The sequence below is a fragment of the Suricata suricatta genome, chromosome 3 (assembly GCF_006229205.1).
Source record: "Suricata suricatta isolate VVHF042 chromosome 3, meerkat_22Aug2017_6uvM2_HiC, whole genome shotgun sequence".
Lineage (NCBI taxonomy): Eukaryota > Metazoa > Chordata > Mammalia > Carnivora > Herpestidae > Suricata > Suricata suricatta.
The window spans coordinates 126,351,261-126,374,679 of NC_043702.1; the positions used below are offsets into that span (position 1 = coordinate 126,351,261).

General features: G+C 44.8%; 1 protein-coding gene across 1 annotated transcript in view; it reads left to right on the forward strand.

Moving 5' to 3' along the window:
- Positions 1 to 23,419, forward strand: part of PAPPA2 (pappalysin 2) — a 256,009-nt gene that overhangs the window by 18,898 nt on the left and 213,692 nt on the right. The window contains exon 2 of the mRNA XM_029933088.1: positions 13,391 to 14,462. Within this exon, the coding sequence (XP_029788948.1) occupies positions 13,391 to 14,462 (1,072 nt within the window). The remainder of the gene's footprint in view (positions 1 to 13,390; positions 14,463 to 23,419) is intronic.

Genomic DNA, 23,419 nt, shown 5'->3' on the forward strand with positions numbered 1-23,419 from the left:
GCAGGTGATGCATGAGCAGGGGGAGTGACACGAATGAACATGAGGCAGACTTGTCTGTGGTATGTGTGTGTGAACATGTGTATGTGTGTCTGCAGTAATGTTTTTTAATGTTTATTTTTGAGAGAGAGAGCTATCGGGAGAGGGGCAGAGAGAAGGGACACACAGAACCTGAAGCAGGCTTCAGGCTCTGAGCTGTCAGCACAGAGCCCCAAATGGGGCTTGAACTCAAGAACTGCAAGACCATGACCTGAGGCGAAGTCAGACGCTTAACCGACTGAGCCACCCAGGCGCCCCTGTGTGTCTGTGGTACATGGATGAGGGAGGGAGTGAGGAGCATTATGTATGGGAGTCCCCAGCTGGCCAAGCTCCATCCTTCACCCACTGCTGACAGAGGCTGTTCTCGGAGGTCTCGATCCGTTCTCCCCTCGAGGCCTGCTACCCGCCATGTGCTGTGACGGCCAGGAGCAATGCCTTCCCCTGGGAGCCGGTTGGAAATGCAGCATTTGGGGGTGCCACCTGAGTCCTACTGAATCAGAATCTGCCTTTATTCGGGTCCCTGAGTTCTTACCCACAGTAAGATCTGAACAGCCCTGGCCCAGAGGTGGCCCTTCGGGGTGGGGGTGGTCTGTGGGCCCCTTCAGCCTGAATCTGTAGGCAGACCCTGTTGATGAAAGGTAAAAGGTGGGGGTGTCTGGAATTAGTTCCCTTTCGAGCTGCTTTCTGAGGTGGTATGTGCGGGCCGTGGCTTCTGGGGTTGCAAGGGCCTCTGGATTCTTGTCCCCAACCACCTCACCCTGTGTCCCCCCGCTGTCTCCTGTCCCCGCCAAGCGGCTGTGTTGACTCTCACCCCTGCTCAAGTGGTGTCTGGAAAGCCAGGGCAGACCCCCGTCCTGGCTCTGACCATCTCTGCGCACAGCGCGTGACTAAGGGGCAGAGCGGACCAGGAGATGATATTGAAAAATGTGCCGGGAAGATGTGCCTGCAATGTCCCCAGGAGGGTTTTCCCACTCTGGGCTCTAATTTGTAAAAGCTTGGACTCGCAAATGAAAAGCCGAGCCTGATCCTGTCCGGAAGGACGGTTATCTAGAGCAGCTGAAAAACACCTCCCTGGGCTGCTGTTTTCACTTTCTCCTCTTCCTGTGGACATGGCCCCGCTGCCTGCCAGGCTGTGTGGTCCCTGATAGATGGCCTGTCTCCTCCTCCTCCTTAGTCCTTTCCGTTCGCCTCCTGGCCTCTCTGGGGGGGCAGGCTGTTGGGTAAGTAGTTCTGCAGAAGGTCGTAGATGGATGTGTGTGGGGGGCGGGGACACTGGCATAACATCCTGAGAAAAGCCCTTGCCTTGTATCAGGTTGATTTATGGTCATGACCTAACCTGGCTCTGTTTTTTGCTCATTTTTCTCCTGAAAACAAACTTGCACCATCCTGCATGTTTTTTTAGTTACCAGAGCCGATGACACTGCGTATGACTCCTCTGTTTTGTTGAGTAGAACTTCACCTTCCTGGAAGCTGCTGGGCCTTCTCGGAGAAGGACTTTCCCAACCTTTATTCTCCCAGATGAACACTCCTCCCCACCCCCACCCCCACCCCCTGGGGGGCTTTCCTGGAAGTGACCGCCCGTGGCCACCCCCTGCGCCAAGGGCAGGATTTCTGCCTGGGCCTCATCCATCCGTGTCCTCCACCGCCACGGCGTGCAGTTGTAGTTACACGATCCCTTCTGCGGGCTCTGCCGTGGACAGGTGCTCTCTCCACAGGGAGGCTTCGCCCCAGGAAAGATCCCAGTGGGTTTTAACACATGTGCCCTAACGCGGCTGTCGGGAGCCAGAAGGAAGCAGCATGTTCTGCGAGGGCTGGGGAAGAGCACGTCTGGGGCCCCGGGGAAGTCCAGGCACGCAGGATCACACGGCGAAGACAGTGCTCCGTCCCTGTTGCGTCATCCCTCTGGGTCGCATGCAGCTGTAGGGCCCTGGGGCCACACTGCCTGTCTCCCCCCACCCCCACTCTTCTCGGAGTCAAGGCTCATGACTCAGTTTGGCTTCCGGAACAGAGCGGATGCCAGCGGGAACTACAACCCTTTCCTCTCTTGACCCTGTGGGAAGTTCATGGGCGTCAGAGACAGGCCCTTGGCCTCACGGCACCCTCCGATTGCTTGATAGCGTAAAGAAAAGAGCACAGTACATTGCGGTTCCCCAAGCTGTTCTGACTGGGGCGGTCAGGGAAGGCTTCACAGCCGAGGTGGAGCTCCGGCGGGCTGCTGAAGGACGGCCTACAGATGGGAGGCGTTTCAGACAGAGAGCTAGATGGCGTTATTTATGAGGCTAGAGTGCTGATGTCGGAAAGTGACACGTTTGACTGGAGAGTGGGCTTTAATCGGGGATGTGTAAGAGAACGAACCTTCTCAGCACTGGGCCTGCATAGCCTCTCAGACAGGAGCCTTTTTTTTTTTTCTTTTTCATTTACTTCAACACTCTGAAATAAGTTCACATAATGTTCTTGAAACACAGATAGTCCTTTTTTGGAAGAAAAGGTATGCGATGCTCCTTCTCCTCTTTTGTCATTACTATAAAATAAGAATGCCCAGGACAGGTTGATTCCTGGCAGTTCTCAGATGATTCTTTTATTTTATTTTTTCTTAAATCTCACTTTATATTGACTTTTATAACTCCTGGGGTCGATGACACTTTCCTCATAATTATGATGCCAAGAGCACCGAGGAAGCTTAACTCCCTCTGTCTGGTCAGAACCAACTGCCAGAAGATCCCAATAGGGGAGAGGAAAGATTTCCGGCGGGGCCTTCTCCACCAGAGAGCGGGCAGAGCAGTTTGACTGGACTGGTTGAGGGGTGGGGGCAGCTCCTAATGGGACCACCCCCTCCATTTTGTTCCATTCTCTTCAAAAATAGGGTCCCCTCCACCAGTCACATACCTAGTGGGGAAACCAAGAAAAGGAGAAAGTGGGGGTGGAAGCCACTGGCTTGGAAGGGAGTTTTCAGTGTTTGAAAAAAACTTTTTAATGTTTATTTATTTTTGAGATAGAGTGTAAAGAGGGGAGTAGCAGAGAGAGACATATACACATAGAATCTGAAGCAGGCTCCAGAGCCAGACTCGGGGCTCGAACCCGTGAACCCCAAGATCATGACTTGAGCCGGAGTCAGACGCCTCACTAACTGAGCCATCCAGGCGCCCCAGGGAGTTTTCAGTTGAGTGCTCTTCATGTTGGCCTCCCGTTCACCTTCTTCAGCCTTCGGTTGCTGTCCTGGCTTTGGGATGAGAAACTCTCTTTTTGCTCAGGGTCCCCTAGAGTTCATTACTGAGTGGTATGTGTCACAGAAAACTCTGTGGGACCACCCAGCAACCTTACGAAATACTCAGCAAGCCCACCTATCAATTTAGTGTCTGGGCAACATGGACATATCAGCCAACCAGCCAGTCCATCTATTCTGCATGCTATTTCTGGGGGTGGATGTTAGCCTCCACAGTTCAAGTCAGATCCCAGTCCTTCAAGGAGTGGTCTAAGTCTTTGTTAATGCCACACCCACCAGCCTGTATTGCTCTTCTTGCTTCAGAGCTGTAACTAAACACTTGTTTTTCAATACTTGAAATATTTTAGTATAATGGATAAAGCTTGGGCTTTTTGGTCAAACAGACTTAGTTTTGATCCCTGTCTCTGGCCCTTCCTAGATGTAAGACTATAGATGACTTGCTTAACTTCTGTAATCCTCAGTTTTTTGGTCTGTAGTTGAGGATAATAAAATAAGCACATACATTTGTGGTTGGGATTAACAGGGGGCCACCTGTCCAGTGCCTGGGCATAGTAGACCTTTCATAAAAGGTAGTTTAGGTCTCTTTGCTACCTCTTGGTGTAAGTAGCAGATCTCCTGAGTGCAAAGAAAGAGCCTAAGAAATGGAAGGAAGCAGGAGTGTTCCCAAACAGGGGCCACATTTAAAAACTTACCTATTAAACAGTGTCTTTAACCCTTTAGCTATGATGTTTGCTGATATTAGAATCTCTCATAATCACACAAGGAGACCGTATCCCAGTTTGAAGAAGGCTTTTCTCCTTGATGGAAATGGACTCTTTTAATTCCAAACGCAATTTATAATAACAGAGAACTGGATGCAAATGGGTTTTTCCTGAAGACCCACATGGGCACGTGGCTCTGTTAAGATACCCATGGTCTCAAGGGGCAACTGGGTGGCTCAGTCAGTTAAACATCTGACTTCTACTCAGGTTATGATCTCATGGTTCGTGTGTTTGAGCCTGGCTTTGGACTGACAGCACAGACCTGGAGCCTGTGTTGGATCCTGTGTCTCTCTCCCTCTCCCTCTCCCTCTCTCTCTCTGCCCCTCCCCTGCTTGTGCGTAGTCCTGCTCTCTCTCTCTCCCTCTCTCTCAAAAACAAATAAACATTAAAAAATTTTAAAAGAGATACCCATGGTCTCTACATATGAGTTTTAGAGATGACAGCAGAAATGCAATGAATCAGATGTACTCCCCCAATTCACTTTCTTTTTTCTCAAATGTTAGATTAAATACAAGGTAAGGTGCTTGGACAATTTTCAATTTAGCAAACATTGATACATAACAGAAGCCAGTTCTGAGCAAGAGCTGGAAGAACGATTCTTAAAGTTTTAAGATGACATGGTCCAAATGTTTGGCTTCATCACCACCACCATTTTTCAGGTTACATCATTCAGTCTCATTTTCCCAACCCGTGGGCTGTCATAGTTCAATCTGGTGTTGAGTGATTTCATAAATCATGTTGAACGACTTGGTCCCTCTGTTCTCCCAGAAATGTGACTTTGATGAATAAACAGCAGTTATAACACATTTGCTTTTATCACATAGATATCCAAACTTGTAAAAATCTCAATGTTGCACAAGCTCAGAGTTTTACCACGTATAGTGTGTTGGCTTCGATTGTGTTGGTTTTTTCAGCCTCCACTCCGCTAGACTGAGGAAGAGAGAAGTCTGTTAAATGGGGGCTTGGTAATTTTTCTTTTGAATCAACGTCCATCTTGCTCCTACCTGATGGAGTTAAGAAAGTGGGTCTTGTGTTCATGACCTTGCAGGCTGCTCTGTGATCCCGTTTTGTGGTTGAAGGGGCAGAACAGCACATCTGGGGCAGACAAATTGTATTCAACTGACACGACTGGTTACTGGGTGCCTAACATGGATGGCCATTTTAAGGCTCCAACTCCAAAGTGGAGACACATTTATCCTTCACTTTTTTTTAAACTTAATATTTTTAGAAGGTTTAGGTAGACAATAACCTTTTAGAGGAAGGAACAGAGATTTCCAATATATCTTCTGCCCTGCACATGTATGGCATTGGCTATGATCAATGTCACTCACCAGAATGGTACATTTTAGTTTTTTTTTTTTTTTTACCAAGAATGAACCTATATTGACACAGCATAATCACCAGTCCATAGTTAACTTACAGGTCACACTCGGTATTGCAAATTCTATGGGTTTCAACCAAAGCAAAATGATATATATCCTTCATTATAACATCACACAGATTATTTTCACTGTTGTTAAAATCCTCTACACTCTGCCTGTTTGCATCTCTCCCCTCACCCCTGGCAATCACTGATCTTTTTATTGTCTTCATAATTTTGCATTTTCCAGAATGTCATGTGGTTGGAATCATGCTGTATGTAGATTTTTAGATTGGCTTCTTGACTTTGTAATATGCATTTATGCTTCCTTCGTGGGTTTTTTTTTTATGGCTAGGTAGCTCATTTCTTTTTAGTACTGAATAACATCCCATTGTCTGTCTACACCACACTTAATTTATCTATTCACATACTCAAGGACATCTTGGTTGCTTTCAAGATTTGGCAGTTATGAATAAAGCTGCCCCAAATATCTGTGTGCAGGTTTTTGTGTGAACAGAGTTTTCAGTTCCTTTGTGTGAATATCAAAGAGTGTGCTTGCTTGATCATATGGTAAGAGTATGTTTAATTTTCCAAGAAACTGCCAAACTGTCCTCTGAAGCAGGTGTACCATTTTGCATTCTCATCAGCAATACAGGAGAGTTCCTGTTGTTCCATATCTTCACTAGCATTTGGTATTAGTGTTCTGGACTTTGGCGATGTGTGTGGCGTCATCTTATTGTTTTTATTTGCCTTTCCCTGATGACGTATGAGGTGGAGTATCTTTCCATAAGCCTGTTTGCCATTTGTATGTCTTTGGTGAGTTATCGTTAATGATCTTTGGCCCACTTTTAAATCAGGTCATTTCTTTTCTTACTGTTAGGCTTTACAAGTTCTTTGTGTGTTCTGGATGAGAGTCCTTTATCAGGTGTGTCTTTTGCAAGTATTCTTTCCCAGCCTGTGGCTTGTTTCCTAGTTGTCTTGATACTGTCTTTAGTGGTACAATAGTTTTTTTTTTTTAATCGAGTCCAGCTTATAAACTATATCTTTTGTGGATCATGTTTTGGTGCTGTAGCTAAAAAAAAAATCATCACCAAATCCAAGATCATCTAGATTTTCTCCTATGTTATCATCTAGGATTTTTATAGTTTTACAGTTTGCATGTAGGTCTGTGATTCATTTTGAGTTAATTTTGGTGAAGACTCTAAGGTCAATGTCTAGCTTTATTTTTTTGCATGTGGATATCATTGATCCCACCCTGTTTGTTGAAGAGACTGTCTTTGCTCTCTTGTATTGCTCTTGCTCCTGGTCTAAGATCAGTTGACTCAATTTATGTGGGCGTATTTCTGGGTTCTCTGTCTTGTTTCAATGATCTATAGGTCTGCTCTTCCACTGATAACCGCACTGTCTTGATTACTCTAGCTTTATAGTGAGTCTTGAAGTGACATTTCCTCCATTTAAATGATAAAAAAAATTAGATCACCAGCATAGGACACGCATCCACTGTACTCGTCAGAGGGAGAAGGAGGCACTTGGCAGCTTGCGTGTGTTTTCCTTTTCAGTCTTCACCATGGGGGAAGAGGCTCAGACAGGCTCACCAGAGCCAATAGGACACACTGAAAAGGAAAATATGCGCTCACAACACCTCAGCTCTAGCGTACTCTCTGCACCCAGCCTGACACCCGGCCTCTCAGAGCCTCAGTATCTTCATCTACACAGTGAGGCTGGTGATCATTTTCCTGCCTAGCTCATTTCAATGACCATTATACAAGATTGCTTTGGAAAGCTCAAGTACTGTATAAATCTGAGATACCTTTTAAAAAAATCTTTCACTTATTTATTTATTTTGAGAGAGAGAGAGAGCAATAGAGTGGCACAGAGAGAGGGAGAGAGCAAGAATCCTGAGCAGGCTCTGCCCTGTCAGCGCAGAGCCCGAAGTGGGGTTTGACCTCACAAACCATGAGATCATAACCTGAGTTGAAATCAAGAGTCGATGCTTAACTGATGGATGATGAGATAACACTACACATGTTGTAGAATAACCAAATAGCCAGGTGCCCCAAACAGGAGACATCTTTACATGCTAAGAAGTAAGAGAAAAAAACACAACAAGAACAACACATCCCAACTGAGAAGACTCATCTGAAGTGGGTATTTGATATAAGGAATTTTGCAATAAATATATTTGGGTGAATGGTCACGACCTTTATTCTGGGAATGTCTGAACTTGCATCTTGGGGTTTCTTGGCTTTAGGTCTCCCTAACCTTTTCAGACAGTCTGACTGATGAGCAAAGTACCCCTAGTTTCACAGGCAGATTTGGATACAATCAAATTATTAACAAGACGGGGCAGTGCTTGAAAACTGCCATTTAATAGCTTGAGGGAGGATTTCTGCCCTGTGGCCTCCATATTTTCATAAAGAGGTTCTTTGGGGGTTCACATAACTATACTTCTAACCATCAGCATATCTCACTGTTGTTCCTTATTTAAGGCATATCTTTCACACTGTACTGAACTCTCCATGATGTCCAATAACCATTTGATCCCTAGAAATTCCACAGCACAAATACTGAGATTGGCAGCTAGTACTTCCTCATAAATATCTACTGAGCAAGTGCGTGGGTGGACTGACTACACAAAACTCTTGTAGTGTTCATGTATTTCTTGTGCCACAGTCGTCCATCTGCAGGCTTTGGAAAGTTCCTTAATTGCAGTTGGACCAAGTGTGCAGGGCAAGGCCAGCCATGGCGTGTTTCATGCTGCCATTCCTCTGTGTGCTCTCGGGATATCAGAGACTTTTGGCAGCAGGAGGGAAATCTCCAGCTAGTCCCTGACTTACTCAGTCCAAGCCCCTTACTGTGTTATGCAAGACCTCCTTTGACCTGTTTCCACCCCTGGTGCCTGCCATCTTGCTGTCCCCACTGCCTAAAGTGATCCGTAATTCTTTTTCCCGGCCAACTCTTACTCACGCTTCAAGAGCAGGTTTCGGTCTTATCCTCTTAGGAGATTTCTCTCTGGACAATCTGAGATTAGGTTCTGCCTTCACTCACCCATATACTCCTTGATCTTATGTTCTGATAGATTGAAGTTATCTCATAATATTTCCACTCATCCATGAGACGCAAGGGCAATGATTGCTTTTTCTTCCAAGGCTGAAATGAGTTTCTATGTCTGGCATGAATGGGATGTTCAGTAAATGTTTGATGAACGGAAATGACTAATTCCAAGTGAAATTTTGTTTTCCACAAGGAGCAAGACAGCGAGATAAAATGCGAATCCTTTGTGGTTTAATAGGGTGACAGTCCTCCAAGTGACCAAGCACGATCCTCTCCCCACCAGCCAGGGATGAAGGTTCCGTGGTGGGGTTACGTCTATATTTGAGCAGAGGCTGCAATTTCAGCCCAACTCAACTGGTTTATTCAGTCTCAAGAGAGAAGAGAATCATAATTTTCTGTCCGTGTCCTCCACATTGGAGGAAGGGATGATTACTAGTATGGACTGTAGACAATGTGGGAGGATAGAAATATTTACTTACTTTGTCCTTGGAAATTTTGAAAATCCTCACAAGAACAGACTTAAGATTTCATGAAAAAAGTTGGGGCCGATGGCAGCGATTATCAGGGAGACGTAAGCTACACCATGCTTCAGTGCCACAGATTCTTCTTTTGGAATCATAGATCTTTCACGAGGATGGGGATATCTATTTTCATTTCAGTGGTCTTAAGTATGAGTTTTATTATAGATAATACAAAGCCCCACTTAGTGATCAGTTTTTAGACCATCAACTAGGGACATTCCCTGTCAGTATCATATCTGTGCACTATTCCTAACAAGCCCTTATTTCTTTCAGCTTCCTCTCATTCCATTAGTTTGCTGAATTAATGAGCAAGTATGTATGATGGTTGCACATGTTGTTCTAAAACATCTGATCAGATATGACTCTTAACTAAATGGCTTAAGCAGTTTCAGATGAGCTTTCCGCTTTGGTGTCTGATTTAACATTGATAACCATCTTTCTAGTTCTACACTGACTGGAAAATACTATGCCTCCCAAGTTCTGTCTTCTGCATCTCCCTGCACCAGGCAGCAGTCAGAGGACGGACTTTTGTAAACATATGGACTAGCAGCTGTCAGCGTGCTTTCGCAAGAACCTGTATTTGCAAAAGTTTCCCATGGGGTTCTGGTCCACAGCTACGACCGATAACATCGGTGTCTTAGTTTGGGTTGCTATAACAAATATCCCATTGACTTGGTGGCTTAAGGAAAAGTAATTTCTTCCTCACAGTTATGGAGGCTGTGAAGTGTAAAATCACAATGCCAGCAGATCCGGTGTCTGGTGAGAATCCTCTAACGCATTTGCAGGTGACCCTTCCTTGTATCCTCACATGGCAGAGAGCAAGAGGGGCTAGCTCTCTTCCTCTTCTTAAAAGGACACTAATCCAAGGGCACCTGGGTGTCTCAGCCAGTTAAGCATCCAACTTCGGCTTGTGGTTTGTGAGTTCGACACCTGCATGGGGCTCTGTGCTGACAGCTTGATGCCTCGAACCTGCTTCAGATTCTGTGTCTCCAGCTCTCTTGGCCCTGCCCCCACTCACTCTCTGTCTCTGTCTCTCTCTCTCTCTCTCAAAAACAAATGAACAAAACAAAACAAAAGGACACTAATCCCATCATGGGGTTCCATCCTCAGGGCCCACTTGCCTTCTATATGCCCCATCTCCAAATACCATCACAACAGGAATTCAGGTTTCAACATATGAATTTTAGGGGGATACAAACATTCAGTCTGTAATAATTGTGTTAGAGAATTCTATTTGCTAAATATGCTTTTTTTTTCTTTCAGCACAGAATGAGTGTAGGGTAGTGCTTCAAAACTGTTCTCTTTCTATAGATGAAGTATGAACAGTGTAATGCACCAAATAAAATGCAGTCAGCTCAGCACTGAGTGAGGTGTCTCATATGCTACCTGGGCATCTGATTACATTAGAGAGCAAAGGGTAATTACTTTGGTAATCATTTAAAAAGTAATACTTGTATTTGCTACAACTCCCAACTAAAATGACTATTTTAGTGCTTTCATTGAATAAATCTTTTATAGTATAATTACTAACACTTGGATTAATCAGATCTAGACTAGTGTGACAAAATTACATTTTCTGTGTCATCTACCAAGAAGTTAGAAATATCATGTTAGACACACTATTAATTTTATAGCTTCCTATGAGATAAGTAGAAATAATTATTTTATTGATGCTAAAATGGAAATTCTAAGAACGTAAGTAAAAGTGTTCAAAGTTACAAATAAATGCCAAATATAAATTATCTGATAATTTATATATGAAGCCTAATAATCTATACCTCAACTCACCTTGACTTATATTGGTTCAACTTATGATTTTTTAAAGTTTTTTTTTTTGAGAGAGAAAGTGAGAGAGAAAAGGATAGGATTAGAGAGAGGAAGAGACAGAATCCCTGGCAGGCTTGGTGCTGCTTAGCACAGAGCCCAACACGGGGCTGTAACTCACCAACTGTGAGATCATGACCCGAATTGAGATTAAGGGTCAGTAGCTTAACTAGCTGAGCCACCCAGGCGCCCCTCGACTTATGATTCTTTGACTATGACATTGTGAAAGTGACACACAGTCAGTAGAAACTGTACTTTTTGAATTCCGAATTTAGATCTTTTCTCGGGCTAGCAGTGGATGGTCCAATACTCTCTCATGATGCTGGGCGGCAGTGAGGAGGCTCCAGTGAGTCATATGATCGTAAGGGTGAACAACTGATACTCTTCCAGCCATTCTGTATTCATATAACCGTTCTGTGTTTCAGTGCAGTATTCAGTAAGTTACACGAGGGATTCAATACCTTATTATAAAATAGTTTTTGAGTTAGATGATTTTGCTCAACTGTAGGCTAATGTAAGTGTTCTGTGATGTAAGGGTGAGGCTAGGCTAAGTTGTGATGTTTAGTAGGGTAAAAAGTAACCATGTCATAAGTCAAGAAAGATCTGTAGACACATCTATTTATGCACAACAAGTATGAAATAGTCTCTCCAATTCTTCCTCTTAAAAACCAGCAGATATTTACTAGTCAAGAGATTAGTAACTCCATGGTGCTGATACTAAATATTTTAGTGCATTTGTTCATAGGTCAGCAGATGGACATAATTAAGGCTAAGTGGACTTATGAAAATAAATTAACCAAACTGATGCTCTGAAGGAGGGAACTTACTGTTGATCTTACTAGATTTGTCTGCCCTTTGGAAAGTCTATCCAATACAAGAATCTGTTAAAACAAGGGTTCTTATGCTCCTTTACCAGACAGACCTCAGTGTAAAACCAACACCCCCCTCAACAAACAAAACTGGATCACCACCTTTGCATCACACCTAGTCCTCACAAGTACTTAAGAGTCTAATTGTTAGAGTTGCTTTTGTTAAAAAGAATGTCTTGTTTATTTTTATTAGAAATGTTTTTATATTTATTTTTGAGAGAGCAAGCAAGCAGGGGAGGGGCAGAGAAGGGGGAGACCCAGAATCTGAAGCAGGCTCCAGGCTCTGAGCTGTCAGCACAGAGCCCGATGCGGGACTCAAACTCATGGACTGTGAGATCATGACCTGAGCTGAAGTTGGACACTTAACTGACTGAGCCACCCAGGCGCCCCTGTCTTGTTGTTGTTGTTGTTGTTGTTGTTGTTTTAAATCACAAGTTACTGATTTATGCTAGAGACAAAGTAAAAGTTTTCTAGCATTTATGAAAAAGTTGCGACTTTTAAAACACTGAAAACAGAAGAGGAGGCCGTGTGGCTTTTAAGTCCTGACTCTCCGTAGAGCACTACTGTTTGGGTGGATTGTATAGGAGCTCAGGGGAAGAAATATGGTTCTTATAAACCAGGTTGGGGGAGAACAGCTTTTGCTGTTGGCCTCAGATATGTGATCCAAAGGCTAGCAGACTTCTCCATCATTTATTCTTTATTTAAAGAAGTGTTTATGAAGCATTTCTTATGTGAATATACTGCCTCTGTGTAACTTACAAGTAAAATCCACTCGTGAGACTCTACCTACATACTCATAGTACAAGAGGTGCTGGGAAGGGATGGTGGGTTCGTAACTGCAGATAGGTTTCTGGGAACATTCAAGGCTTCCAAATTGCCTTTGAGATTCCTCTTTTATCTGTGGTTGTGTTCGATCTGACTCCTTTTTCCTGCTTCCAACATATTAATGATCTAGCTGTCCACAAGTAGCCCCCTCTTTGTTTACTCAGTAAGTAAGTAAGGCGGTAAGATAGTGTGTGCTGTGGAATTCAGCTTGATTTATCTGGTACAGTTTCACTTCTGTACCATGGTGCCATCACCGGTTATAGAACAATCAGTCTTATAACTAACTGTGTTGACTATTTTCTCAGTCTGGGACTGTGGGGCAGTGGGGAACCTGGGGGGCAGCTTTCTCTGTGGATGGGCGTCCTTGCGCTAGAGGGAAGAGTGGGTTGGGAATGATGTCGGTTACAGCGTTGTCTGAGGGCCTTCCCGATTCACCCCACTCCTTATTGCCCCCCCGTGAGGATCATCATTTCAATATTCAAATGAGAAAAAAGGACCTTTTGAGAGAGTAGGAGATGGCCATCTTTCCTAGAAACTGTGACTGCCCCTACCCCGTGGCTTCTGAGGAAGTGGGGGAAGACATGGGCTCAGTTAGCATGAGGAATGTTTGTGCCAAATTCTAGAGCACATTTATCACGTGTATTAGATACCGTCTTTTTCGCTTCTATTCTGATTACTGAAAAATACCAGAATGAGTTAAGTGAGTTAAATCTCAAATCAGATTTCTTTTGAGGATAGAAGTTGCCAGAATGGTCTGCTCTGGGGTACTGGACAGGCATCTCAGGTGGGGAATCTGTATCACTGATTTTTTTCCCGCTGAAAACCTACATTCTTTCTATTTATATGGGTTTTCTTCTCCTTTTCTCCATCCCCTTTGTATCTGGTATTTCTCCCCTCGATTCTTCCTTCTTTCCCAGGTGTGTTTGATAACTGCTCCCACACTGTCAGTGACAAGGGCTGGGCCCTAGGGATCCGCTCAGGGAAGGACATGGGAAGGCGGGACGCTCGCTTCTTCTTCTCCCTTCGCACCGACCGTGTGAAGAAAGCCACCGTTGTGACTGGCCACAGTCGCTACCAACCAGGCACATGGACACACGTGGCAGCCACTTATGATGGACAACGTATGGCCCTGTATGTGGATGGCACTCGGGTGGCCAGTAGCCTAGAGCAATCTGGTCCCCTGAACAGCCCCTTCATGGCATCCTGTCGCTCTTTGCTTCTGGGGGGGGATAACTCTGAGGAAGGCCACTATTTTCGTGGACACCTGGGCACCCTGGTCTTCTGGTCAATCGCCCTCCCACAAAGCCACCTCCGGCACAGTCCTCAGCACCCAGCTGGAGAGGAGGAATTGACCACCCTGATCCTGACAGCCAGTTTTGAGCCCTTGGAAGAACAGTGGGCCCCCTTTAGAGATGGGGAGTTCCCACGGTGTGAGGTTCTGCAGGGCTTCGAGCCTGAGCCTGAGATTCTCTCACCCCTGAAGCCCCCACTCTGTGGACGGACGGCTTGTGACAACGTGGAGCTGATCTCCCACTACAACGGGCACCGGCCCCTCCAGGGGGAGAAGGTGATCCGCTACCAAGTGGTCAACATCTATGACGATGAGGGTCTCAACCCCACCGTGAGCGAGGAGCAGATCAGCCGGCAGCACAAGGCGCTTAACCATGCCTTCAGCCGCTACAACATCAGTTGGCAGCTGAGCATCCACCAGGTCCACAACTCCACCCTGCGCCACCGGGTCGTGCTTGTGAACTGTGAGCCCAGCAAGATCGGCAATGACCACTGTGACCCTGAGTGTGAGCACCCGCTCACGGGCTATGACGGGGGTGACTGCCGCCTGCATGGCCGGTGCTACTCCTGGAACCGCAGAGATGGGCTCTGCCACGTGGAGTGCAACAACATGCTGAACGACTTTGACGACGGGGACTGCTGTGACCCTGAGGTGGCTGACGTGCGCAAGACCTGCTTCGACCCCGACTCACCCAGGAGGTAAGGGGCCGGGGCTTGGGGAGTCCTGCTGGTGGGATGCATTTCTCACATCAGACATCCCACTGCATTAATTACTGCACTTTTGTGGAGTACTGGGTGTCAGGTAATTAGGGACGCAGGGATGGCGAAGGGGGAGGGACGGCCCTCCCAGAACTAGTTTTCCATGGAGTGGACAACGTGTGCAGTGGTGTAGAGTGCGCCTGAAGACATATGCACTGGGTGCTTGAGGCACAGGAAAACCAAACAACTTGGTCTACCTGAGGGAGCCAGGGGGTCTTCAGAGAGCAAAAGAGGTAAACATTGGCAGAAACCAGTCAGCACCAACCATCCATGACCATTCTTCCTGTAGTCTTAGGCTCCCAACAGAGTATCACAGGTCCGTGAGGCGGCCTCACGTGCGTGTAGTCTGTGGTGCAGCTTGAACTCTTCTGCAGCTTCAGGAACACAGGACATGCCACAACCAAGGCCAGGTCTCCTTAAGGCAACCACAGCCTTCCTCTTTTCCCCATTAGATTCCATTCCCTGCACAACATCCAGAAAGAGCCTTTGTAACAGGTGGATTGGAACCTGTTACTCCCCTTTTTATTAGAATCCAAGTACCCAGGCTTTGCCACAAGCTGACCCGTGCCTCCTCGCCTGACTTCCTCCCCTAGCCACACTCACCCATCTGCACTGCACGGCCACCCGACTCTCTCCCGTTCCTACTGACCGGATGCAGCTTGCTCCGCCCCAAGGCTTTGCAATGGCGGTTTCCTTTTCTTTGAACCTTCTTTCCCTGATCTTCCCTTGGTGGGTTTTCTCTTGTCATTTCAGTATTGACTTTAATGGCACTTCCTGGAAAGGAACTTTCCTGATTTCCTCTCATTTAAGTAAGCCACTCAAACACTATTATGGCAACTAATTTTAATTCTGTATGTCACACTCATCCCTTCTAATGTTTTTCTCCTACAGTGGGTTGTCTTTCTTTTGCTTGAAATATCAGCTCTGTGAGATCAGGGCCCTTGTTAACCACTACAGACTTAGTGCTAGAACAGCCCTGACATATACATGTCTGTCTCATAGGTTCATTTTAATGAATTAGTGGCTTTGATGAGTCAGAAGCCAGTATGAGGATTTCCATTTGATGGTCAATGCAGGGGGTGGGGAGTGTTAGGAAGGTGAGAAAGGAGGGAGGGAGGTGGGTGGTGAACTTGTTGATTTGTCCATGTGGGCAGGACGTCCTCATTACATAACCGGTACCTTTGTGCAAATTACGAAAAAAGGCTCACATCTGAACTAGGGCGTAGTGTTGCTGGGAGGTGGGAAGAGTGGGTCTCAGTTCCCCCAATACCTGAACGGCTGCCTCTGTGCTTGTTGGCCACGATTTGCAGAGTAGTTCCTCGTAGCCCTGTGTGTGGGCAGAGAGTTAACACTGATTAGTAGGTCAGCTTGCAGTTTAGGCATGTGATACCAAGATCGAGTATAAAATTTGAAATCGGGACGCAGTTGAATTCTAGAGCCCTTGCTCCACTTAACTAGCTTTATAAACTGTGCAGTCACTTTCTAAAACTCCCAAAGTCTGGTCTGTAAAAAAAAAAAAAAAAAAAAAAAAAAGACGGTGATTGCAGTGATACTTTGCATTACCTCAGGCTGTTTTGTGAGTCAGACAAAATCAAGGATAGAAAAGTGCTTGGTGAGTGAAGTTTTCAATGTAAAAAAACTGTCCTAATCTAACATTAGTCATTATTGTCCCTATTAGACCTGACAGATGGGAAGCCTTTGTTTATATAATAATAATATGGGGAATTGATCACATTCCCAGAAATACTCACATAAGAAAGATTCTATTTGGGTTTGGTTTTTAGATTTTGATAAACTTAAGCAGAAGCTAAACCTCACTAATGACAGTGGTTTCCAACTCTCTGGAGAGACAAGGAAATCGGGCTGGTTCTCATTTTCCTCCTCGCTGGCGGTAGCAACCCACTGGCATGAGAGAGCTGTTGTTTCAGGTACCCGGGCATCGGTCTCCCTCGAGTGGCTCTTTATGTCTCTAAACACCTACAGCCACTCCCCTTAACTAGGTGTTTCTAACGCATTCCCTTTACTGCCACAGAGTTGCCATGGCAACTGATCTCTTTGGGGGTCTAGACCCGGGCTTGTTTCACAGCTCCTCACCCCAACATGCAAAAATTCACTTTGTGGAGTAAAAGGAATGATTTCTGCCTTTTTTAACAGTTAAAAATATTTAAATCAAAGTAATAAATGCTCATGGTTACAAATATCAAATTGGAATGAAAGACATCAGGAAGAATGACAGCCCCCTGCCTGATTTTTCGATCCTCTCCTCCCCTCTAGCCTTGCTCCCATGTTTGAATATTTTACCTTCTCTTTTGGTACTTACCTCTGTGTCTCCAAATACTGTATTCATCTTACTTGATTCATTGGCTTTAAACATTATGCGTGTGCTTTCTCTTATGATAAAGAGGAGACTTTAACTCTTATATGGTCTCCTACCCCCTCCCCATATTTCCAATATAGTCTTTTACTATATTTAGTTGAATGAATTATATATTTTTACAACGTCATCGCTGTGATCTTCCTTCCTTCCTTCCTTCCTGCCTTTCTGCCTTCCTGCCTTCCTGCCTTCCTTCCTGCCTTCCTTCCTTTTCTTGCTGTAGAACAAACTGATTCTATTATTATATTTCCTTTCTGGTATGACATTTCCCCCCCCCCCACCTGTTCAGTCTCTCTTATTTCCCTTTCTTCCTTCCATCATTGTAAAAAATATTTTTTAAGCATATTTATTCTGAGATAGAGAGAGAGAAATCAGGTCAGGGGCAGAGAGAGAGGGAGAGAGAGAATCCCAAGCAGGCTCCATGCCATCAGTGCAGAACCCGATGCAGGGCTCAAACCAACAAACCGTCAGATGATGACCTGAGCAGAAACCAAGATTTGGATGCTTAACTAATTGAGTCACCCAGGTGCCCTTCCATCATTTTTGATATTCTCAGTTGTTTTCGTCTTATCAGCTAATCTATATAATTTTTTCTGTTTTTTTACACTCTTCTGTGTCTTTTAACACTCTTCTGGAGAGCATCCTTCTGGGTTATTCTATTCTTCTCTCTCCTCCAATCGTGACCAGCTACCTGGGTCTCCAGCACAGCTGTCATCCCAGAACTGCCCTTTACTGCTTTTTGGATTGGAGCCAGTCTCCCAAGCTGCATGATTACGTTACCAGACATTTAATTTGCAACCTTCTTTTCCTGGAAAATATCCTTAAGTACCTTTCTAAGAAAGAATGTGTTAGATAACTTTTTCTGAGAAACATTTCTTGAAATGTTTTTGCTTTGCCTTTACACAAAATTGATAGTTTGCCTTGGTGTAAACTTTTGGGTGGGAAACCTTTCCTCTCAGGTTTTTGAAAAAATTTATTAGCTGCCCCTAGCTTCTCTTTTCATAATGGCATGCTCTTTTAGATGTGGAGTTGTTATTTTCTTTTAAAAGCTAAAGGTTTAGAATCATAGCCTTGTTACTTGAGGGATTTTATGGTATTTTAAACAATTTTTCTTTAGTTGAGCACTCTGTGGTCCTTTTGATTTGGGAGCTCATGCCCTCATCTCTGGCAAATTTTTGCAAATTATTATGTTGATAGTGCTTTATTCCATTTTCTCTGTCCTCTTTTTGTCACTGTGAAATTCCTGAGGATGAATCTGAACCTGTTCTTTGTCTTTTTTTCTCTCATATGTTGTCTATGTTGTATCTGTTATTTATTTATTTATTTTTTGAGACAGAGAGAGACAGAGCATGACCGGGGAGGGGTGAGAGAGAGGGAGACCAGAATCAGAAGCAGGCTCCAGGCTCTGAGCTGTCAGCACAGAGCCCAATGCGGGGCTCAAACCCACGAATGTGAGATCATGACCTGAGCCAAAGTCAGAGGCTTAACTGACTGAGCCGCCCAGGTGCCCCTGTTATTATTATTATTATTTTTTGAGATTTTCTTGAGTTTTTCTTCCAGCTCTTCTGTTGGATATTTTGTTTTAGCAATTGTATTTTTAAGACCTTCTTATTCTTTGACTTTCCATTTTAATCCATTTTTATTTTAAGGATGCAATTTTTTGAGGCTGAAAATAAGATTTATTGTGATTCTTTTTTCCCCATGCACTATATTTGATTCATCTGTAGTCAACTTTTATTCCCCTCTCTACCCCCACCTTAGTTTCTATCTGTCTTTCATGCTGGTAGATTTCCTCAAATGTCTATTGCTTGTTCACAATAGGAACCACACTTTTGGGTCTCTATTTATCCTGATCTAAAAAAGGATAATTAGCTCTGAATTTCTTCTTTTGGAGAAAGAAATCTGCATAGTGGAGAGAACTTTTCTTTTTCCCAACTCCCTTATGTTTATTTTATATATAGACTTTTCTTCCCTCTGTCCTCTGCCTTGTATTCTGTGTACTGAATTTTATTAAAAATATTGAGTGTCTCTCATGACTCTTATTGGCAAAAGCCATATTTTGAAACACAATCAAGATCTTGTGGTATGCCAGACAGGACTAAGCAGTGGGACAAATATAAAGGATATATAAAGAGTAGATGCTAACAACTTAGTTGGAGAGTTTTATTAATTTTATCAAAATTCCCTGGATTTAATTTTATCAAAATGAAAAGCAGGCCAAGGCACTAAAGCAAGATATGGGGAGGGGCGCCTGGGTGGCTCAGTCTGTTAAGCATCTGACTCTTGGTTTCAGCTCAGGTCATGATCTTGCGGTTTTGTGGATTTGAGCCTTGCACTGGGCTCTGCGCAGGTAGTGTGGAGCCTGCTTGTGATTTTCTCTCCCCTCTCTCTCTGCCCCTTCTCCACACATGCTATCTCTGTCTTTCTCAAAATAAATAAATAAATAAATAAAACTTATATTTAAAAAAGCAGAATATGGAATGCAGACTGCTTTCCTGTGCTATAGTTTGGGTTGTTTGAAGGGACTTTGGATTCATAGGGACATAGAGCTCTGGACTTCTGCAGGAGTCTGTGACTTTGTTGAGTTAGTGGTTGTCTCTAAATTATGCCTATATAGCTTCCTATTGTTACAATTAGATCACAGAGCTCAAGCTCACAATTCCATTATACTATGACTTTGAAGGGATCCAGTTTCCACAGATGCTATAGCGGAGGACAGACCTAGAGATGGATTACTAACATGCATGGACAATGATTTGTATATGAACAATCCTCCTCATTTTTCAAATCCTACTCAGTGTTCTCCCTTTCCCCACCCTCAGCAAGAATTGTAGCCCAACAAAGTTCCTCTCCCAAAGGCTCTGAGAGAAGCAGAGAGCCTGCGGCATCCAGCATCAACACATCTGTAACCCAGATGGGCCTATCAAAGGGAGGGTATTTATCAGACTTGGGCTGGTCAGAAGGAGATATGAATTATAGATACATTACCCAGCCAGTTGAACAGATTATCAAGATAGAGGAACTTGGCTAATGGGTAAGGAAGGCTGCCCAGGCCAGATGTCTCTTTGTACATAGTAGCCACCCCAGGAGAGCATCTACAAGAGCTGAGGGAAGGAAGGGGGTTGAGAGCTCACCTAATAAAATCACAAATGTCATCGACCCCTCCCTATGGTGTATTGGAAGCCAAGCCAAGGGAGTTTCTCTGCCTTAAGGGAAACTCAGCTTCCCTGACCTTTGCAAGCTTCAGGCTTCTTTTGGGTCATGACTTGTTTCTGTTATTTTTCTCTCGAAAATTACGTCCCAGAGATGAAAGGCTCCTTGTTGCCCCGTTCCATCCCCTACTCTTTCTCTCCTTTTCATTTCAGAATTGAGCTTAGTATCCAACCAAGTATGGAACAGCGTGCTTGCCTCTCCAGTTTGGATTCTTCTGTGTGTCAGATCTCATGATATCATTGTCACGGGGCAAAAAAGAAAATAAAAGGAAAACAAAGAAAAATGAACGGGTGTGCGTAGTGTAAGGGAGCAATCACCCAGCGTCCGACCGTTCTTTGAAGCAGATAGGGGGCTGCTGTGTGTGTGTTTGCTGAAGCCTGTGGTAGGCTGAGGTCTCTGTGCTTGGTGATTCACTGTCTCTCTTCCGCCTCCTTCCCTGAGTTTTGGCACTTGGGGGAGTCTGAGCAGAACCGCTGCATGTGCCAACGCTAGGACCCGGCACACTTCCCGCTCTCAGGGCCCTCAAGAGGGTGGGCCAGGCGAGCCCTGCAGGGGTGGCCGAACGTGGCTTCTGCACCTGGGCACCATGGAGTTGCTATCCGGGGACAGGAGGGCAGACGCATGTGCCATCAGAGGGAACAGGTGGCAGAAGTGGGGCCGCTGCACAGACTTAGATGCTCAAGGTCAGCCGTGCTTCGCTGTTGAGCCATAGGAACGGGTGGGCAGGGCCCCTGCAGCGGTGGGTCTGGTAAACATCAGCCAGGCCTCATTATAGGTTTCTTTTGAAGTTGGGATTCAGAGTTCCCTGGAGCCAAACACACACACGCAAAATAAGCATCAGGGGTAGAAGAGGGCAGAGGGGAAAGAAATGGAGCAGAAACTTTAAAACAAAACAAGGAAACCTCTTAATCCCTCCCCTTCGAAATGCAAAAGGCATGTAAGCTCCCAAGAGAAGAGTCTCACCTTGTCCTCCTCCACCGCCCGGCAAAGAGAACAGGAGGGAAGAAGCGAGAAAACGGCTTTACAGGTCAGCTTAAAAAGTCTGCCAGCAAACAGAAACGTCTCCTGTTTGTTTTTCTATGGGCCAGTTTCTCCGTAGTCCCCGCAGGTCTCCTGCCGTAGGGGAAATGCGATCCACCGTGTTTTCTGTTCACCTGGCTCCGTGGACTTTTCTCCCCAGGTAAGTGGGGAGACGTTGTTTTTCTCCTTTTTGTGGTTATTTCCCAGCCAAATCGACAGCCTTGTGAGAGAGCCATGTGGTATGTCTGGGTTAAAAATATTTCCTCTCAGAACATTTTTAGGAGAGACCCTAGTCTGCAATCACATTCAGTTGTTCAAGATACTTGGGCGTTTTCCTAGGAGTTGGGGTGCTGGCCCTGGGACGCTGGTCGGATGCCAGTGTGTCTCAGATGACTGCACTTAAGGATGCCTTCCTAGAATTTAAGCCTAAGAATCTGAAAGGCAGCTGCACACTTAACAACAAATGGTTTTTCTGTTTCTTTTTCTCTGGGAACCCTGTCTGGATCTTACTTTAGTAATTGGAGGAAAGTTAAATCTTCTGGGTGGGTCTTCCCCCTTGACCCAGGGAGGTAGGTGGGGAACAGGATGGAGCAGATCACGTCAGGGGTTTTCCTGAGGACCTGTCTCATCGGGTGGCACTCCCTGGAGGAAGCTTCTGACCCATGAATTCCCTGAACCCCAGCCTGGCTTTCACTTCTCCTCAGGAGCCCTGTCTGTAGGGACATGGACGGGCTCCTTAGCTTCATACTTGGATGATGCCTCCTTATCCTTCAAGTCCCAGTTACGAGATATCGCTTCCTCCTCCTTGAGACCATTCCTTTGTCCTCAGCAGTAAGCTGTGGTGTTTATGTCCCTTCTCTTTCCCCCTCCCGCCACCACTCTGCTCTGACCCCATTGTCTCTCAACTGTTTTATTACAGTAGCTTCCTAGTTGCTCTCATCCATTTTGTTCATGCTTCTCCATCCACACGTTTTGTTTAAAAAAATTTACTTATTTATTTTGATGGGGGGAGGGTCAGAGAGAGGGAGAGAGAGAATCCAAGCAGGCTCCACAGTGTTAGCACAAAGCCCCACATGGGAGTCGATCTCACAAACTGGGAGATCATGACCTGAACCCAAATCAAGCGTCAGATGCTTAACCAACAGAGCCACCCAGGTGCCCCCACCCCCAGTCTGTTTTTAGGATAGTAGCCAGAGTAATCCTGTTAGTATAACTCAGATCAAGACAATTCTCCAGCAGCTTCCCAGCTCACGCAGAGCCTAAGCCAGGGGCACTACCGTGACTTACGGTGCCCTATCTGGTCTGGCACCAGTTACTCTTGGGGCCTCATCTCCTGCCATGCTCCCCATGTTTCCTGCATTCCAGTCATGCTGACTTTCTCCTTATCACTGGACTTGAAAGGCAGACTCCTACCATGTGAGCTCTTCAGTGGCTCTTCACTCTGCTAGAACATTCTTTCTCTAGATCTCTGCATGGCTAGTTTTCCCATTTCCTTCCAGTCTTTTTTCAAAGTCACCTTCTAAAGTCTTCCCTGTTGACCTCATCTAAAATTTCATACACTCTTCTGCTTCTTCATGATTTCTTTCCTATTTGATTTCTTTTTTTAGAATTTATCACTAACATATATACATATGTATATATTTATACATATTTACATATTTATATATGTAAATAAACACACATACACATATATATAATTTTGACTAATGCCCATTTCCCCCATTTCTATAAGTTCCATTAGAGAAGTGGTTTTTCTATGTTTGGGTTACTGCTGGGTTACCCTCGCATGTAGAATAGCAAAAGAACTAGATGAAGAAGTGTTCAACAATTAATTGTTGGGTAGAAGAATGTTCTTACCTTAGAATGGTGGTTGGCAAACTATGGCCCGAGGACCAAATTAGCCTATCACTCATTTTTGTAAATGAAATTTTATCAGAATGCAACCCCATCTCGTTGTTTGCTGTTGTTCATGGCTGCTTTCATGAGGCAGAGTTGTGTAGTTAAAACAGACTATGTAGCCCAGAAGCTAAAAAAATATTTACTATTTGGCCTTTTATGGAGAAAGTTTGCCAACCCCGGTCCAGGTATACTGATCATACTATATCGTCATTATCCCTTGTTGTCTCTCTTGCACAAGATGGTAGGCTCTTTGTTCATACTTCTTGTAACATAGAAAGTACTCAGTTGGTATTTTTAAAATGAATTAGCTTGTATATAAATAAAAAATCAACGACATGGGGGAAGTGACAGTGTCGGGCAAGGGTTCAGGCCCAGTAGACTATGCTGCTCT